This window comes from Muscardinus avellanarius, assembly GCF_963383645.1.
Source record: "Muscardinus avellanarius genome assembly, chromosome: 6".
Lineage (NCBI taxonomy): Eukaryota > Metazoa > Chordata > Mammalia > Rodentia > Gliridae > Muscardinus > Muscardinus avellanarius.
In genome coordinates, this window is record NC_137791.1 from 123,567,712 (window position 1) to 123,589,127 (window position 21,416).

The 21,416-nt window shown below is 38.1% G+C and overlaps 1 protein-coding gene across 6 annotated transcripts in view; it reads left to right on the top strand.

Moving 5' to 3' along the window:
- KCNIP4 (potassium voltage-gated channel interacting protein 4) overlaps positions 1-21,416 on the top strand; it is a gene marked incomplete at both ends in the record, with an annotated part of 1,202,216 nt that overhangs the window by 1,129,248 nt on the left and 51,552 nt on the right. For all 6 annotated transcript variants that reach the window (XM_080697130.1, XM_080697134.1, XM_080697133.1 and 3 more), the window contains one exon: positions 17,501-17,570. In XM_080697130.1, the coding sequence (XP_080553256.1) occupies positions 17,501-17,570 (70 nt within the window). The remainder of the gene's footprint in view (positions 1-17,500; positions 17,571-21,416) is intronic.

Below are 21,416 nucleotides of genomic sequence, written 5' to 3' on the forward strand. Positions count from 1 at the left end.
TAACCAATGAGTTATAAGTTCTTACTCATCTAGAATGTATACTAAAGGGTTACACATACAAGAAAAATTACTTGGGTTTATATTAATAATCCTATAGACTTTATTATATGACTTGAAAATTCTGAACAGCTCTAGCCTTATATTTATTAGACTACTGCACACATTTCTTTTAATTTTTGTTGTCCATACATGTATGCTTTTGTGACAGTGTGTTATAATAAAGAACTAAATACTCTTTGAAAAATAAAGAATATTATTTTTCATTCTAATGCAGTTGTCTGAGGAAGAAAGAAAGGAATTTTGTCTGGTAGCCCATTTCTCCACTGAATTCTGCCTTTCAGAATGTACTTTAGTCAAATAAACACTAGACTAAGAATAAAATATGGGTTTTCTTATTCTTTGTCTAGTCACAACCTGGAGCATAGCACTTAATATATTTTGCCTCAGTTTCCCCATATTGAAAATGAGGAATTTGGATGTGATGAGTGTTTCTGACATAAGCAAACTAATGTTGTGGGAACAATTGTCAGTTATTTGAATGTCAGTCCGGGTAGAAATTAAACATTCTATTGTAAGATGACTAAGGCAAAAATAGTCTTGTACTGGTCCATAACACTGATGTGAAATGTGAGTTTTACCACCTGCTAAACATACTGAATGAAATGGGCAAAGTTTCTGGAGCTTTGGCATTCCCAGGCAGGCACCCGGGGCAGGCAGGCATGAACTGGGCCTGCCCTATTCACCACTGTCTTCTTATTCACTAATCTAGTGCCACAGAATTATGGGAGCTTAAATATAAATGTTGATGTAATGGATTCTCAGACTCTTAATCAGCAGAAAATGTAAGGACTTAAAAGGTATCTGAATTTCCATTAAAAAGAATCCCATTTTTATTTAATCCTCTCTGTTTATCCATATTGATGCTATTATTTCTGCTGATCTAATTAATAGTAGAGCTAAGACTTCAGTGTTCTACCAAATTTTGCTTCTCCAAGATGTTCATGATATAATGTAATTATTAGGTCAAAACTGGAAGTCAACTCAAATTTTTTATTCTATTTATTTCTGTGTGCCTTTCTTACTGTACAGGTTTTAATAGCAATTTGGTGGGTAGATTTGATCTGAATGAATAAGAACAACTAAGAAATTAAATTTTCTTGAAATTTGAAACATTAAAGTTTAACTTACGTTGTTTTCTTCTTTTCGACAATTTTAGCTTCCTGATTGTCAGTGTAGTAGTGCTCTAAAGATACATCTTTTGGGCTGTGAAGATAAAACACATAAAACAAACTAATGTATCCTCTCTTGTGCCTGGGGTTAGAGATTGAAATAATAGCTAAGGAAAAATAGGGATTCTCTATCATTTATCTTGTTGTCATATCCCCAAAGTGCCAAAAAGTGCCAAAATACACCAAAAAGAGAGACAAAAGACTATAGTTTTTCATCCTATAAAGAAATAAAAGGAAGAAAATAATTTGGAGTATATGTAACAAATACTCAATTCAGCATTCTACCTCCAACCTACATCCCCAGCCATATTTTTTTTTTAATTTTGAAGAGGGTCTTGCTAAGTTGCTATGGTTGGCCTTGAACCTGTGATCATATTATTTCAGCCTCCCAAATGCTAGGATTACAGGCATGCATCACCACACCTGGCAACTTTTTAAATAGCATTATTTTATTTTAACTCCACTTTTTACTCTGATGCATAACCTGAACCTGCCAAATTCCTGATATCTTAAATTATGGTCTCATCCTGTTGGCCACAGCTATTTTCTTCAACTGTCTTGAGTCCTAAATCATACTACATTTACTCAGTGACTACAATTCAGACCTCTGGCATTGCTAAACTGGTCTCCCAGTCCTGATCTTCTGAAACACCCTTTGAACATCCTCACTTCTTCACCATTGGTCTATGTCCAAATATGTATTCATTTCCTAAAGCCAGTGGAACAAAATACTGCCAACTCAGTGGCTTTACAATAACACAGATTTATTCTCTCATAATCCAGATATCAAAAGTCAAAAGTCCAAAATCAATAATTATTCTCCCCCAAACCAAGTTTCTAGCAGGACCATGCTGTTTTCAGAGGCTCTGGCACAACTCTGTTCTGTGCCTTCTCTACTTTCTGATTAATGTCACATTTCTTAGCGTCTAGCCTCATCTCTCCAATCTTTAAGGTATCTTTAAATCTCTGTCTCTCATAAGGTTATTTGTGATAGTCTGTGTAGCTAACTTAAATAAATTAGAATAATATACCTCTCTCAAAAGCCTTCAATTGAACACATCTGCAACCACCCTCCCATCCCACACACAATCCAATACCCATGATGAAAACCCATCCCTGGAATCAGAAAAAAACTAGATGTGTGAGTCACTACAGACAATTTTCATGCAACTTTAAAGTCCTGTTACTTTGCCATGATAAAAAAAACCCTCCACTCCAAACCACCCTTAGCTGCAGTTAAATGCCTCTACATTCTACAAATTTATCCTGATGCCAGCAATGAATGACAACAGAACATTCTCCCCTTTGACAGAAAAGTTACTTCTTATTAATCATCACTACTTGCTCAACTTCTAGAATAGACATAGGCAAATAGCATTTGATTAATACTTATTTACTAACATTTTTCCACTACAAAGGGGAAAAGATGTTTCATTTCCCTGCTATGGTCTTAATCCTGCCTTCTCTGATATTTTCAATCTCTCGCCATCTCTCTCTCTCTCTCTCTCTCTCTCTCTCTCTCTCTCTCTCTCTCTCTCTCTCTCTCTCTCTCTCTCTCCACTCTTGTATGTCCTATAGTTACTCAAATCTTTAACCCATACAAAATGCATTTGAAGACATACTTATCACAAACTGCCACCAATATCCACCTTTAATGAGAACTTCAACCTACTCTATCTACTGACATAGACTCTTCTTATATGATAACTGAAAAATTCAGTCTATAGCCCCTTACTTCCAACTCATTTTTCTCCTACTATGCAATGTAACCTATTCTTATGTAGGTCATCCTTTTATCATTATTTCCAAAATGTGAATTTTTAAAAGTTAAAAAAAAACTGTAGATTTGGATGCAGTTGTAAGTCAAAAAGATTCCCATATATATCCCTTCCTCCAATGGTAACATCTTACAGCACTACAGGATGATTTCATAATCAGGATATTAACATACCCTGATCTCATTGAGATTTACCCCATTCTCCTTGTACTCATTTGTATATAAATCAGAAATTTATTGAATGCTGTCCAGTCATGACTCATTAGTTCCTTGATTAAAATTCAGGTGATGTATTTGTGCTATTATGAGCCAAGTGTCATTTTAAGGTTTTACAAATACTGATCAGTTTTATCACTGTGCTGACTTTATAGAATAGGTGTACTGTCATCAATCTTATTTTACAAATGGGGCAGCTAAGTCATAGAGAAGTTCAGAAACTTTTCTGAAGTCACACAGCTAGTGTGATTGGTAGAGTCTGCATGCAAATAACTCACACAGTTATTCCCGGAATCTATTCTTTTTTGTTTTGTTGTTTTGGTATTGAGGATTGAACCCAGGGATGTTCTACCTCTGAGCTACATCTCCCACCCTTTTAAGTTTCTTTGAAGCAGGGTCTTACTAGGTTTCCAAGAGTCTCCTTACACTGATGAGGCTATCCTCCATCCTGTGATCCTCCTCTCTCAGCCTCATCAGCACTGAAATTACAGATGTGCACCATGGTGCCCAGCTGAGTCTAAGCCCTTAACCCTTCCTCCTCAGGATGTCTCTGAATCTAACTGATGTCTCTGCTGAGTTAGTGAGTTAAAGCCATAATCTCCTTGAATGGTTCTTTCTTCTGGTTCCATTTGATATATCACAATCTGCTGCTTCTCCTTGTAGCTCTTTGATTACTCCTACCTGCTCCTCATGATCCCTCATCCTGTTCACATACTTTATATGCTGCTTTTCCCCAAAGCTGTGCATTCAGCTCCTTGATATTGTTCATGTCTTGATAATTTTCTTGGAAGATCTCTATGCCTATGTGCTCAAGGAACACAACCCTGCAGCTATTAGATTAGACCTAGTCCCTAAGTTCCCATATCATTTCTCCTTGTCTGCTATCCATATTCACCTGACATTTCAATTTGCCATATACCTAACCCATCCATCTCTTGCCTTTTTCCTGCAACCCACAACTCCCAGTCTTAAAAATCATCATTAACTGGGCAGCCAAGATCCAAGTGCTGACAGGTGCCTGGTCTGGTGAGGGCCTGATTCCTGGTTCATTGGAAAGCCATATTTTCTCTATTTTTTACATCACAGAAAGAAACACTTTGGGGCCTCTTTCATAAGGGTATTAATCTATTTGAGGAAGGATTCAGCCTCATAAGCTAGTCATCTCTCAAGACCCCTCATTCACCCTCACATAGGGGATTAGATTTGAACATATGAATTTAAGGTACACACAAACATTCACTCTAGTATAACACATTTCCCCATAAATGGTCTATTTCTTTGCCTATTTGTGTATTTTAATTTTAAGTTATGATGTCTCTACTCATTCGTAATTATTCTATAATAGCTGCAAAAATGGAGAAATAGCAATACATGTAAAAATATGTTCCTATTTTTATCATCAACAGTAATATTGGGTTCTCTACTGATTAAGTGATGAGCTATGTTCAGTTCACACAAATGTACTATGAAATATGAAATAGACATAGCCAAACACAGTGACACAAATATGTGTAAAAACAAAATGTATTTATGATAACCTGCAAGAAATAATTTTAATTGTATAATTAAGAAAATTATTCTTCAAGAAGGACATATTCCTTGGGAGAATTAAAGTGCAATTAGAAATAATAGATAAAATACAGTTACTCCAACTCTCTGGGAAAAAAAATTCATTTTCAGCTGATCCTCATAACTACCAGAGGAATTGTTTTTCATCTTACTAGGTATGTTGGGAAATAGAAAAGCAAAAGATAGTTGCAATGTTTGGAGAGGTTACATAAGTGCCAAACCAACCCCAGATTTCTTAGCTCCCAACAAAGATAACAAGGACAGAAGGTAACACTACCATGACTAAAATACAACCACTAGTCTCTTTCAGGGAAGCACCAAGGTTAACAACTGATGAACCAGAAAGTGAAAATATCTGTGAGATAATGGAATAAAATATGTATTGTTTTTGCTTCGTTATGTGGGAAGAACACAAAGCATTTAGCTTTATGCCTCACTAGAGTGAGTAAGAATTGCTCTCACCAGCTCATATAACATGAGTTTTGAAGAGGATCTCTTGCTGACTGAAATTATATCTTCACCATATTTGCAAGTAAATGTCTTGAATATCTATGAGCACTAAAAATGAAAAAATGTACAGAATTAAATACAATGCAAAAATGCTAGAGGTTTTGTGACTTCGTGTTGTTTTGTTCTGGGGATTAAGCCCAGGGTCTTGAGCATGATAAACCATCACTGTACCACTGAGCTACATCCCCAGCCTTCTGGTTCTTTTATATGACAGGAGTTTCTGGACACTTTTGAGAAGTCAAGGCTATGATATATCAAATGAAATTATATGTAACAATTAATGCATTAAAACCAGCCAAAAAAGAGAATAAGAATTAGACAACTTGACTTTTCAGAGTAGACCTATTCAAACAGTTACCTCTAAAAGCTGTCTGGCCTTCCAGCCTTTTAGAAGATGCTTAGCTTCTAAAATAATGTCACAGTGGCCCTGTTAGCACTCTCAGCAGGACAGAGAGTTGCCCCCATCATCCACACTGTGTAAAACCACACCACTGTAAAAAATAATCATTATAATTATTAATCATTAAAAAAGCAAAAGAAGATGCAGAAGTAACTCCTACATACAAATTCATAATCCTAAATTATATACATTGTAAACCATAGTGATGAATTTTTTTGTGTGTGTGTGTGGTGCTGGGGGTGGAACCTAGGGGCTTTTCTACCTCCGGTCTACACTCCAAGGCCTATTTTATATTTTATTTAGAAACGGGGACTCACTAAATTACTGAGAGCCTCACTAAGTAGCTGAGGCTGGCTTCGAACCTGTGTGGTCCTCCTGTCTCAGCCTCCCAAGCACTGGGATTACAAGTGTGTGCAACCATGCCTGGCATGACCATGAATTTTGTGTGTGTATGCTTACATTTTCTTTTTTTTTAATTTTGGGAGATAAGAGCTAAAGACTTTATTTCACAAATATGTTGAAACTCTTGTTCAGCTAAAATAAATTAATATATACAAAAAACACAACAGCAGATCAGAAGCAAGATGGCCTCTGAGGCAGAGCCATGTCTGGTTTTTCCCTCTGTTTACTTTATAACAAAGTATAGTGCAGAGTACATAATAATAATTATGTATTGAATAAACACATTAACAGCATTAGGAATTCAGTTCTAGTCAGAATAAGACGGTGATGAGAAAGAGACAGAGAAAGAGAGAAACTTACTATTTAAAATGTAATTGGTACTTCTGCTGGGAACTTTATGAAAATTACCTATGAATTCTCACCAAAGAAAATTAAGACAGGTAAAGCTGTCCTTCGGTATTCAAAGTGGAATCATCCCAGAATTTCTTAAGAATACCAAAAGCCAAAGATGTTCAAATCTCTTACATAAAATGGTATGGTATTCACTTTTAATCTATAGATATCCTCTGTACAATTTAAATCATCTCTAGAAAACTTGTGATACCTAATATACTATAAATGCTATGTAAACAGCTGTCATACTCTCTCCTTTAGGGAGTGACAGGGGAAAAACAAGGTCTGTGATGTTCTGTAAAAACTTAACCATCATAGGCCATAGGCCTAACTTCATAGTGCATGAAGGGATGCCAGACAAACTGTGCCCAAAGAAGGCATCCTGGAGAGAAACGGGATCTGTGCAGAGGTGGGAGCCAGAGCAGGGTCAGCGTGTGTATCGCTTCCTTCATGTGGGTTCAGCATAATGCGTAGCATGCAGAAAATCCACGTTTTGCTCCTTGGAACCTTCTGGATTTTTTTTTTTTTTTTTTTTTTTGGTGGTACTGGGGTTGGAACCCAAGGGCTTTCTACCTCCAGGCTATACTCCCAGACCTATTTTATACTTTATTTGGAAACAGGGTCTCACTAAGTTGCTGAGAGCCTTACTAAGTAGCTCAGGATGGCTTCGAACCTGTGCGATCCTCCTGTCTCATCCTCCCAAGCGCAGAGATTACAAGTGTGAACCACCACGCCCAGCTGGATTGTTTTTTAATAAGATTTCCTACTTGCATTTGGTTGAGTCCACAGACTCAGATGCAGAACCTATCAATATTGTAAGCTAATTTGTATATTACACCTATCTTAGACTGGCAAAGACCTTAGTCCTTGGCATAACTGACAAGCCTTGCCAGCATTCTCCAGGCACCTGTGACATCTCTTCAATGCGTGATCACATCACAGCCATTTGCATGTGGTGTTCCTTGTCTCCTCCCCTAGCTCTCCCTCTTGCTAACTTCTAATCACCTTTTCAGGTCTCTGCTTAAATGTCCCTTCCTCAGGGAAGTGTTTCCTGATACATTAACTGTGTTTGATCAGCCAAGGGCACCTGAACAATGGTCTCTGCTGCCCTTTGTCTTATGTGTATTATCTCCAATAGGTGTTAAACTCCACGTGTGCCATCTCTAATAGACATTAAATTCCACGTGTGGGCCTCATCTGTCTGGTTGATTGTTTCATCCCTGCTTCTATTTTAATATAATTTTATTAATGCATTGTAATCACACATCATAATGAAGTTCACAGTAATAGGGATGTACGTGCACACAGCACTTGGTGCCCTTCTCCTCGGATGCCACCCCATTTGCTCCCCTTCCCCATATATGGTATTGTAATTGTTAGTGATTATTTCATATATGTACACAGCATCAAGTGAAATGCTTCTCCCTATCTCACCCCCATCTCTCTCCAACACTCCCTCCATCATTCCACTCCACTCCACTCGGGTCTCCCCTCCTCTAACTGGAGTCCCTCTTGTATCCCAGTTTCTCCCTGCCTTCCCCACATGAGGAAAAACATATGACCCTTCACTTTCTGTGACTGGCTAATCTCACTTAGCATAATATGACTACACTCTCTGACCTTGAATATGCTTTGAAAAATATGTAAGGAATAAGCGAGTGATGGGAAAATCTCGGCTCACAGAAGAGTAATTTATCTGCAGTCCCTCAGCTAGTTAAATTGCAGAAGTAGATTGTAAGCCAGGTGTGGTCAGTTTCCAGAAGCAGAGATTTGAGCACTCTAAGAAAATGGGAGATTGATTTGAAATTCCAAAAACCCCTCATAGATTAAATAAGAGGATGGTACTTAATAAAGATAAATATAGTCTTTTACATTATATAAGAAAATGACCAAAAGTAGCAAGTTTATAATGATCACCACCATCACAGACACAATTTGTTTTATAGTTAATGTATAGGGAGATTTTTATATAGGCCAGGTTCTACCCTGAAGTTTGACTATGATTTATCTTTGTTTAAACCTTATTATAAATAAATTCATTCTAGTTATACTCATTTTAAATATTTAAAATATTCTCCTGTAAAATAGCGAGTCAGAGCCATGTAGCCTGACTCTGCAGCTCATTAGCACTAAAGGAAATTTTTATGAGATTTTCACATTTAAACACTGGAATGTTCATTGTGTCCTCTTGCTAGCTATCTTCCTTAAAATGCAAATTTTTGGTTACTGAAACTAAGAATGGACCTATTATCAAATAGCAACTGTTCTTCGTAGGCTGAGACAGGAGGAGCACAGGCTCAAGGCCAGCCTCAGCAACTTAGAGAAGCCCACAACAACTTAGCAAAACTCTGTTTCAAAATTAAAAAAAAAAAAAATAGAGCTGTAGTGTAGTTAGGACATAGAATGCCCATGGGTTCAATCCCCAGTAACAAAAAAGAAAAAACAAAAACTGAATTTAGGCTGACTTGCTCCATGTGTCATATCTAGAGTGGAAGAGATAACAGTCTCTGGGCCCCTTTCCCTAAAAGAGTTAAATTTTCTAGGTGTTTCACATGGGACTGAGCCTTATTGTCACCTTTCATAAAAGGGAAGTCACTTTTTTGCAAGAAATCTGCCTGGGCACGCACCAAGGCTAGAGAAAGAAAGGTCCTGGAGAACAAGAGCTAGAGACTGTCTCTGGCTAGGAGAGGACATGGCTGCCCCCTTGTGCCTCAATCTTACAACAGAAACACAGAATATTGGAGACTGGCTCCCCCTCCCCTTTGTACTTTGAGTATCACGGAGTCCTTTGGAGTGTTCTGAGCCTTTTGCTGAAAGAAACCGGACCGAGGGCCATCAACTGAGCCAGCCTGGCCACAGAGGAGAGAAGGAGAAGGAATGACCGATCGGGCTGGAAGCCTGCTCTGGGTATGACGTCCCTGCCAAGCAGCGGCCCCAACCCTTTGCTAATTGTTCCCTCCAGACCAGAACCTCCGAGGAACTGCCAGGTAAAGCCAAAAGACGTTGGAAATGTCTCCAGAATTTACAACGGATAGAATTTTATTAAGAAGAAGAAATGTTGCTTTGACTTGGAGCCAAATTTAGAGACTCGGGGCTGCAGCTAGAAAGTATAGTTTATAATGAGTAAGAGGGAAGGAGGAATGGAGGAGTACATAACAGAATAGAACTGGGTCTGCCCTGTCCCAGGCCTTCCTCCTGACAGCTGGTAACCAGAGGCCTCGAGGTTCTGTTCTCCATCTCCTAGCCCTGGGACATCTGAATTCAGAAAGACAGGTTTGATTTTCACGTTTCTTTGTCCTGATAGATTTCAATATGGTATTGTCTTCTGTGAAGATTTGAGTAATGCCTGTCTCCCCCATAGACAGTGAGCACCTAAGGGCTGGGTCCAAGCTGGCTGATGCAACACTGTGGCTCCAGTGCCCCGGCAAGTGCTGGTTATGTCAATATCTGTTTCATACAGGACTAATGATTGCTGCTTTGATGAATTCTTAGCATTGAGATTTTTTTTTAATCACCATTCATTGTTTTTCTTTTTCATAGTTATACGTGCTTTTCATGGAGTAAGGTTAATAAGATGTAAACGCTTTGCAGTGCATCTCAAGATCAAATCCCCGTCCTGCCTCTTACAATCTGTCTGACCTTGGTATAGTTCCATAAACCACTCTGATCTTAGACCACGTGAGAACATCTCCTACTTGTTATAAGAACTTAATGAGGACACGTTATCTCTTACACTGCCTGGCTCAGTTCCTGGTAAATTATGGGAGATCATTAAAAGTTAGTTATATACATTCCTCTACTCCTACACACCTTCAAAATTCTATAAATATATTTTATAACAGACTTTTAAAAGCACTGTATCTAGACAAAACACGCATATAACATGCCAACCACTGTAATCAGTAGGTTCCATTTCTTTACCCAGGAACATTTTCACCAAACTTGTTAATGAATTATCAGATCAGTTCATTTTTATTTTCATATTTTCTAGACAAATGCAATGATAAGAGGGCTATAGCTTGGTTAGAAGGTTTTTGATTATAAGTAACAGAAAATTAATCAATAAATATGGCTTATACAGCCAGTCATGTTAGTCCATAACTATATTCTCTGTACTTGGTAGGCTGAAGCAAGAGGATTCCTGATTCAAGGCCAGTCTTGGTAACTTAGCAAGACCTTCTTTCAAAAATAAAATTAAGCCAGGCATGGTGGCACACACCTGTAATCCCAGCACTTGGGAGACTGAGACAGGAGGATCACACAGGTTCAAAGCCAGCCTCAGCTACTTAGTGAGGCTTTCAAAAACTCAGTGAGACCCTATTTCCAAATAAAATATAAAATAGGTCTGGGAGTATAGCCCAGAGGTAGAAAACCTCTGGGTCCCATTCCTGGTACCACAAAAAAATAAAAAATAAAAAAATAAAAATAAAATAGGGATGGAGATTTAGTTCAGAGGTATAATGCCCTTGGGTCCAATCCCCATTAACACATACACACACACACACACACACACACACACACACACACAGGCTTGTATAATGAGAGAAGTTTATGATCTCACATCAGAAAGGTATAAATGATAGGCTGAATAAAGTTATCAAGAGACCAGAATATCTAACCATTTCAGTAGGTGAGGAAATTCAAACCAAAAGGGAATAAAGCTACAAAGTATTTAGCCTTATAAAGCATATACACATGTGTGCATGTATATGTATATCATCCTCTGAGCACTTTATTCTGATTGAAACACCATGTGTCCTTTCTCTTATTTAGAACTTTTTAGTTAATATTGTCAGGACAATGGCATGCCAATTCAACTAATCCGATTAGCTCATTCATTAGCTTATTAGCCAATGAAATCTGTAAAATTAGTGAAATGATATTGGTTATCAAGAGCAGAAATAAATAATGACAGCACACACCTCAGCATATGGACTATTCATAGCATGCATTCAAAGAATATTCAATTTTGCCATCACAGCTGGTCTTTACACAGCTGAGTCTACAGCCTTCGCGAGATACATTCTATTCAAATCTCGTTAAACTGGCGCCCCAAATAGTAGTTGATAATTGTGGTAGAACTGGTACGCTATTTGTACGAGTATGAATAATTTTCACCCTTTGAAATGCTGGTGAATTAACTGCAAAAATAATGGCTAAACCGAACTGCTATGAATACCCAAATTGGTGAGATGGAGAAGCAGCAGGTTGTGTATAATCGAAGGACTAACATGCAATAGCCTGTCTTGTGGTTATTCAACCGACACTAATTCAGGTACTGCTGTGACTAGACTTTACAAGTAAAACCAAAGTCCCAAATCAGTTGTACTTAGGATGCAGAGATCAGCTGCATAGGCAAGATCCAGTCTACAAGCCCTTTGCAGGGCAGAAGCCAGAGAGAAGCAGAGTATGAGAAGATTTCAACATGTCTCTGATGGTTTGAAGGTAGTGAGATCTTCATGGGAAACTAACTGAGAGAGAGAGGCCCCCGAAGAGCAGCCCCTTAATTCTATAATCACAAGCCACTCACTTCTCCCAACAACCTAAATAAGTTGGGAAGAAGACTGTGGGGACCAAAGCAGGGCCACACTTTTCTACCCTAAGGTGGTATGCCAGTCAGATTATTTAATATCAAAATCTCAGTGGCTTCAAATGTTAGAAGATGAGCTTCTCATCTCTATTCCAAGTTTATCCCAGGCCAACAGGGGCTTTGTGTATCAGGAGCCCAGCTAGTGGAGCAGCCACCGCGTCTCACGTGGCTGCTAGAGAGAAAGGAGAGTTCCCATATGACTGGCCTCAGAAGTTAAATGCTCCTGTCCAAAGTGAAGTGTATCATTTCCACCGTCTATTAATTGACCTGTGTGACATGGTCCCATTCAGCCACTGAGGAACCAGGAATACACTCTTTCTATGTGTTCAGAAATGGGGAATCCTTGTTGATAAAAAGCTGTAGAGACACGCACACCTGAAGACCTGTCATTCTTGCTTCATCCCATTTGGCTCTTCTTTTTGGTGTATCTCCTGAATTATTGCTGTGTGTTTTTCTGTGTGTCCATCATGCCTGTTGGATTCCACGCACTATAACTATGATCTCTAACAGTTGGACCATGTAAGAAGGTCACTTCCTCCAAGAAGGCACACCATGGCTACCACCTATTCTTGGCAGGTGAATGTATTCTAACCCACTATTTGGATGGAGACATGAGTCTTCACTTTTGCTGCTCTCATCTGAAGGCCTAGCATCCAATCTTTATGATCTATTTGTGTAGTTCCATTGGATATCTGCTTGTGCTACAACTCAGAGATGTCTAGCTCCTTGTTGGGAGAATAATGGAAAGAACAGCTTTTGGGCAAAACATGGATGCCACAATGTTGGTGGGGGTAGAAAAACCAGTATTTACAGGAGGATCACCATTCACAGACAGCCTTGGCTACTACATAGTGAGGCCCTTTGCAACTCAGTGAGATCCCGTTTCAAACATAAAAGAATAAAAAATAGGGCTGGGATGTATCTTGGAGGTAGAATGCCTCTGGGTTCCATCCCCAGTACTAAAAAAATAAAAATAAAAATCGGTCTTCAGCTTAACACCTCGCAGCTGTTACCATGTATGTCCACCCTTCTTGGCTTCAAGGGTGGATGTGAAAGTTAATGAAATACACAGATGCTTTAAAACTGCGAGAGCACAGATCATATTTTGTGATGTCCAAAGAACTATTTCACAAGTACTCTGATTTTTAATTTTTTCTATCAACTATTTGTACTACAACTATTTACTTCTAATTACTGAAGACATATCTCTAAATGTTTAATATAAGTTCTAAACCTGTGGGAATGACACTTACTAGAAAATAATTCTTTGGGAAAACTGGAAATTTAAGCTGGTAGAGTGAAGGAATATTACTGGAATGAACAGTACTATAATCACATTATGTTCTTCTCTGATTTGCATACCACTGCAACCATCTCTAGTACATCCCCCCAGAGCTCTGAGAGCTTTCTAGGAAATGCTGAAGCATTTTCTTAAGATACAAAAGTATGAGAATTCATTATGCATCTTACAAACTAATTTTCTTAGCAAGTCCTTATGCAAGCATGAAGCTCTCTCCAAAGCACCATTTCTAACACATTTCATGACAACAGTATTTTTAACATACTCATTCTCATATAAGCATTACTGGGGAAAATCTGCACTTAAATTAATGAATAAAAGGCTCCTGGGTTTCTAGTGATATTTATTTTCAGGATGGTGACCTTTATTCTTCTCAGCTGTCATGTACAATTACAGTATCCTCCCATCTTTGAGGGTAAACTCTGATGACATTAGATAGAGTAAATTCAATTTGTCATGCTAGAATGGGAAACATAACTCATATCTGCTTTCTAAGATCATTGCACTTTATCAGATCTGTACTGTCCTTGTCTCAAACACTATAATGAATACAATTTAACCCTGGTATATCCACACTGGTGTTATAGTAACCCATTATACAATAGAGTTCTTCTTACAAAATTTTAGATTATTACTATTGTGTTAATATCTAATTTCAAATAAGCCAATATGATGTACAAGGTAAAAGTGATAAAACAATAGGCAATTCTCAAAACATTCCTCTGAAATCAATAATTATCCCTCGTTACAGAGAAGGACAATGAGACTTAGCAAGATTAAACATACTATCAATTTCCTACAGCACCTTGCATCCAATATTACCTGTAAAATTAATCTGATGCTTTAGAGAGATTGTTACCTTTAGTCCAGCAAGGAACACTCCACTTTCGCCCTCTCTACAGAAGAGTGTCCCTTGCTAGACTAAAGGCAACAATCCACATGTTGAAAACCTAACCCAAGGTAATGGTGTTAGAAGGTGAGGGACTTTGGAAGATGATTGGATCATAAGGACATATGTTCACAATTTGGATCAAAGTGTTTGCATACCCTAGAGAGCTCCCTGCCTCTTCTACCACATAAAACACAGCCAGAAAGTACAACCTATATGGACCAACAATGGACCCTAACTAGACACTGAATCTGATGACCCTTTGATCTTTTCCAGCCTTTAAAACAGTGAGAAATAAGCTTCTGTTTATAAACCCCCTATTCTATGGTATTTTTGTTATAGTATCCTGAATAAACTAATACAGTCTTTATTCTTCTTCTGTTCAGTATAGGTTCTACTAGGATAAGATCTCGTCCTTACTTATTGCTACAAGTCTAGTTTCTAGATTTTCCAGAATAATAGGCATATAATATATATTTGCTAGAAGTGAGAGTTAACACAATGAATTGAAATGGGTAAAAGCAAATTTATACTCAGTGGAACTCACTACCCTAGAACTTGACTAGTTTTCATTTGGCAGGAAAAAAAATTTAACCTGACACAGATGTGTGATCAAACATAAAACAAACAAATATGGGGCAGTCAATTTTTAAATGTCATTTCACACTATAATTTATATCTCGCAAGTGCTTCTCCATACTGAAGGTGGCTGACACGCTTCCTGAGTATAGATATCACTGTACTTCCAATCACCTGTCTGCCAGCATCACTCTAACTCTGAGGCAGTTTTCCAGCTCTGACCTTGCAGAAAGTTCCCACCTGATGGCAGGAAGCCAAGCATTTGTTCTACCTTTATTGTCCCAAGCAGATGGCTCAGAGCTAAATAGCCAATAAATCAAAATTTCTGTGCAGGAGAGGGGCCAACTATAAAGAGTTTGTTTGCTTTTTTAATTGGCATGTTGCTGCCAGTTTGATAGAATCATTTAATCAAAATTTTTGAGTAATTAACTGTAAGCATACTACTTTATTACCTTTTGGAGGTTGTAGCTGTTGATTATTAATTCATTTATGTTAGTTTGAGTTCTCCAGAGGGGGAAAAAATAGGAGCTTTTGTATATACATATGGAGAGAAAGAGAGAGAAAAATCAAGAAATTGGCTCACACATTGTAGAAACTTGGCCAGTCCAAAATCTGATGTTGGAGGTCAGTGGTTAAGACAGTCAGGAAAAATCATTTCAAGTTGAAAAAGCAATCTGCTGGTGAGCCAGAAAAGAACTGATGTTGCGGCTCAAATCCAAAGGCAGTGTGCAGAAGAATTCCCTCTTGCTCAGGAAAGTTAGGCTTTGCTTTCCCTGGCCTACAATTGATAAAATGAGCCCCACCAATATTAGAGAAGACAATTTTCTTTACTCAAAGTCTGCTGATTTGAATTCATATCTCATCCATAAACACCTCCACAGATACATCCAAATGCTTGGCCAAACACTTGGGCCATGAAGCTCAGACAAATTAGCACATAAAATTAATCATCAGATTTGCTTGCTTGCTTTTTTCCTCATTTGTATTTAGTTGCCTTTCTTTGGCTCCAATAATCTTAGATCTTCAGTTACTGTTGTTTTCACAGGGGTCATCTAATAAAAAACCATATAGTGACCTGAAAAATCCCAAGCCCATCTTTTAGCTTCCCCACTGTCTTGCTAAATGACCAGGTCCTTTAACACTCAGTCTTTCCAATTATGCCTTTATGAATGGAGCTGTGTTGGCTACCTAAGTCATAGATTTATTATAATGATCAGATGGGAGGAAAAATATCGTGGCAATCTCTATAAGCAGAAATTCACATTAAAACTATGCATTAATTTTTTACCTATGAAAGGTCCTACCATATTTCAAACAAACAAATGGGAAAATAGAAATTCCTCATGCAAAATACCTTACTGCTAAGTAACTAGTTCATTGGAATAGAGGAAGGTAAAATTGATAAAATAAGAATATTAATGAGGGTGCAATGCTTGTAAGGGTCTTAGCCATCAAAATGGATGACTGTCAAAGAAGGCAGAAATAGTAGAGAATTTACTGTACTCAGGATATCCATGTCTCACATCAGGCTTTTTGGGAAATTGGCACTACCTGGGCCTTTCCCAGTGTCTGAGTACAGGGGAATTGCATATCCATGGAGATACTATGACAACTGAATCACAAGGAGCCCTGGTCACAGGACTGTCCCTGAGACACATCTCAGAACCACTGGGCAGAGCTTATCACCTCCCCATCTCCAGTGCACAGTGACCCACCGACATGTGATCCAATGGTGGACTATTTTGTGGTTGTCAGTCGTCACTTCTCATGGTGTCACTACAGCTCATATCCCTCACCACATCCTCTGGGTAACTCTAAAGAGTGGAGTAAGCTATTTCCTCATCTCAATCTATGATCCATTTGTCAAGTCTTTAGTTCTGCACCATTGTGAACTGTTTGCTTACATTGTAGATTGCAGTTTCTTTTGGATAAGATGCCAAATCCACTGTTGGAGGGCCAGCTGTGCCCTAGGGCCCCTCCAGCCAATAGTCCAATGTTAGTGCAACCACTAAGATCAGTATCCATCAGTCTTCAGCAATTCTTCCAAGTGGAAAAGTTTAGGCTTGTTGCTTTTCAGACTTTTCTCTCTAGAAGTTCAAAACCAATGAGGGCATTGACTCACCCAAGGTTACTTGTCAAAATAGCATATCATTCTGTACTGCTAAATAATAACCAACTACTTCTGCTTGAAGCTTCTTGAGTTGCCTGAGATCCAAAGGTGATTCATCATTCCCTTATTGAACTCAAAATTGTGTGGTTTCAGAAAATTTCAAGAGAACACAGAACCAAGACCTAGCAAACACCATATTATAAGCATCTTGCCACATCTTGGTGCAATGAAAAGCAAAAGACTTTTATCTCACTGATAATAAATGGACATGCTCTTAAAAGCAGCTGAGTAGTTTTGAATATATCCAACCAGCTCTGGTGCTTAATAAGCAAAGATATTTACATTTACAATTTTTTTTCTGTGACAACTGGAATGAAGAGAAGTTTAGAATGTACTTTTATTGTCTTTGTAGAAATGGATGGATGGTTATCTTTTTTGGTGTAGTTTTGCATGACAGACAGTTTTGTTTCAAAATGTGCAAAAAAATCAGTTTTATGAACACTTTGCTCATATTGCTTGTCTGCCACTTTCTCTAGGAATGCCCCAGTGGTGTTGTTAATGAGGAAACCTTCAAAGAGATTTACTCCCAGTTCTTTCCACAGGGAGGTGAGTACAAATGTTGACTTGTTAACATCCTCTCATAGAATTATGTTCGCAATCTTGAGTTGGGTTTAATCTCTCATGGCCTGACTCTATATTTTTAATCTTTATGTAAAATAATTAGTGTGTAGCACGCAATGAAATTTTCTCAGTGTATCATAAAAGTGAACTACTTACAAATTATTAAATATTTAAGAGGTTACTTTTAACTTTCAAAGAAATATTACTGTCTAATTTTATGACACTTTCTGAATTTTACCGGGGTCCTCAAAGTGACACAAATTTTTCTCTGTTGTACTCTAGGTCTCATTTGATTCTCTGAACTCTGCAAATCAGGCCATATGTCATTATACTTGGTTTACAGATATGAAATCTGGGGCTTAGAAGAGTTAAATGATTTTCTCAGGCTCCCGCATCGGCTCAGTAGCAGATCTGGGTTATAACCTAGATTTCTCTGTGCCTTTGTCTAGTGTACTTTTGCTGTCCTCTTTCCCTTTCAGTAACTCAGTTGTGACCCTCATTATCCCAGAAAATTAATGCAGCCTAAGTGTTAATTTATTCTAAAAAGGAAACACAGGATGGAATAATGATGTTCCACGCATGTTAGAGAATAGTAAAGAAATGTCTTTACCATTGGATCTCACAGTTTTTCTTCAATCTCACATCAGATATCTGTATTTTTATTACTGCATCGCAGTCATACATCATGAGGTTTAGAGTGAGGGACTTACATGCACATAGCACTTGGTGAGCATCCCCTCGTATCCCACCTCACTCCTTCCCTATCCCCATACATGATATTAAATTTGCATTGATAATTTTATTTTTTTAATTTATTTTTATTGGTGCAATGTATTCATACATCATAATGGTATAAAGAAAATACTTTTGTAGACATACATGCACCCATCGCCCAGTTAGCCCCTACCCGTTCCCCACCCCATTCCCTCCCCATCCCTTCTTCCCATGCTTGGCTTAGTGGTTGACATCTAGTTTTATAGCAATTTATCCAATATTAACGATGACAATCTCACTTAACAGTTTCATTTGTCTGATACCAAACTTTTGATGACTTAAAGATAACATTTCAATATTTCGTTTTGCTTTCTTTCTTACCAGAGATAATTTTAAACATGAACGTATTATCAATTGAATTGGTTCCTTCATCAAGTCTTCTTTTCTCCACCCTCTCCCTCCTCCAGACTCCCTCCATCACTCCACTAGGGTTTTTCCTTCTTTATTTGGAGTCCCTTTTTTTTAATCCCAATTTCTTCCTGGCTCCCACATATGAGGGAAAACATATGACCCTTCAATTTTTGTGACTGTATAATGTCACTTAGTGTAATATTCTCTTATGCCATCTATTTTTGTACACATAACATAAATTTATTCTTATTAATTGCTGAGTAGAATTAGACTGTGTATGTATTTCATAATTTCTTTCTTTTTTTTTTGGTGGTACTGGGGTTTTTGAAAGCCCTTCTACCTCCGGGGTACACTCCCAGACCTATTTTTACATTTTTATTTGGAAACAGGGTCCCCTAAGCCAGCGTGCGCGGCTGGCTTTGAACCTGCGCTATCCTCCTGTCTCTGCCTCCTAAGCACAGGGATTACAAGTGTGCACCACCACGCCCAGCTTCATAATTTCTTAATTCACTTATCCATTGATGAACACTTAGGCTGGTTCAATAATTTGACTATTGGCCGAATTTTGCTGCTATAAACATGGACATGCATGTATCACTATAATATTCTGGCTTTATTTGCTTTGTAAAAATATTCAGGAGTAATCCCAAAGCATAGGGAATTAAAAGCAAATACCTATCTCTAACATGTCTCTAAGTATACTATATTATTAAACATATATGAGGTGCTGGTAATAGAAGAGGAATATAAGGAAGAGGATGTGGTATCTGTCCCAAAGTCTGTTACCCAGTATAGCAGAGGATAATGCCAACTTAAAGTATAAGTGTGGGAATGTAGATTTTAAGACAGCCACTTGATAATCCATTTGAGGATCAATGAGACCAGAGGTAGGGTAGAGAGAAAATGAGAAAGAGGCTATATAGGTAAGTTGAACCTGAGCTGATATTGACACCATCCTGGAGGGGTTCACTACATGCCTGGTTCTGGCATGGTATGCCTCACCCTTCATCATTCAACAACATTTTATATAAATAAACACTAGGGTGTAGTGAGGTTAATCCATCTCCGAATCATGTAGTCTTCCACTGTCTCATCATTCCTTTAAGGAGAAGTTTCACTGTTGAGTGTGATGCTTTCCAGCTTCAAAGGCAGTAGGGATATTCTAATCAAAAGGCATATGAGCCAAAGGGCAGAACAGAAAAGAGAAAAGCACACTTGCAGGAAACTGTTAGGATATGAGTGTGGATTTGGGGGAGAAATGGATACCCTTTGAGAGTCATGGATATCATGTTAATAAATAGGAGATTTATCCTTGAAGTGATACAAAGCCTCTGACTGGTTGAAGTAGGAGCTGTTGAGATCAGATTTGCTTTTTAGATACATTCTACTAATAGCTCTGTGGAGGATTAATTTGACTTGGGCAATACTGAAGGCAAGAAGAATAATTAGTAGGTTATTCCAGGAAGCAAAACAATAAGGTCTTTAACCATGGCATACATTGTAGGAATGGGGGAGTGAAGACAGAGTGCAAATATATTTACATAATAAAAATGGCAGTGTTTAGTGGTTGGGTTTTTATGGTAGAAAGATGGAGAGAACAAAATGATGTCATTTGTAGGAAAATGGAGGGACCCAGAGAACTATAGTGAGGTTAGCCAGTCACAGAAAGTGAAGGATCATATGTTTTCTCTCATATGTGGAAATTAGGGAGTAATTGGGATTTAAGAGAGACTTTAGAAAATGGAATAGAAACCCCAGTGGACCAAGGGAGGTGATTTGGGGGAGGGGAGGGGATGGAAAGCAAGAATTAATGAAGGAAGCAGTCTCACTGACAATATTACATATGTAAGAATAGCAATGCTAATCTCAATATCTTGTATGAGGAGTAGAGGAAGGGGGGAGGGAGCCATGGGAAAACTCATCAAATGTTCTGTGCATGTATGTCAATATCACTATGAAGTATATCATGATGTGAGTCTATCATGCACCAATGAAAGTAAAAGAAAAGAAAGATGGAGAGAGGAATTTGTGATAACTTCCAGAAATCTATCATGATATGCTACCAAGCACTAGTTAAAGGAAGAGTCAGGGAATAATCATGTCAGTTTGGGAGAAATTATAGTTGAGGTGCTGGTGGAGATTTAGCATCAATAAGAGATTGGCAGAAATCTGAGTCTCAGAGAAAAGTAAAAAAAAAAAAAAAGAAAGATTTGAGAATTATTAACCACGAGGTGCTTCAACCACAGCTGCATCCTGATATGAATGAGATTATAGGAGGAGTATAGAAAGTGATGAGTGCCACTAGTCGAGCATGAACAATATCCAGGGCACATACTAAGGACCATGAGACAACAAAGGAAACTATGATGGAGACAGAGAAAGAAAAGCCAAAGACATTGAAGGGTGTCAAGGCAAGATTGACAGTCCAGAAATGAAGAAAAGGAAAATATTAAACTTTGTAACCAAGAGGCCCAGGAGGGTAAAGATTGAAAGGTATCCTTGTGATGTAGCAACTGGCAGGTCACGGCTGAGGATGACCAGGGCAGCTTTAAAAGGGAGCAGAAGCCAAATTTCAGAGAGTAAAAGGTAAATGGGAAATAAGGAAATACAGAAAAAAACAATACAGATAACATTTAGAGACAATTGGCTTCGGGAGTGAAGGGATGAGGAAGCAGATGATAGCACTAGACGGAAACACATAAATAG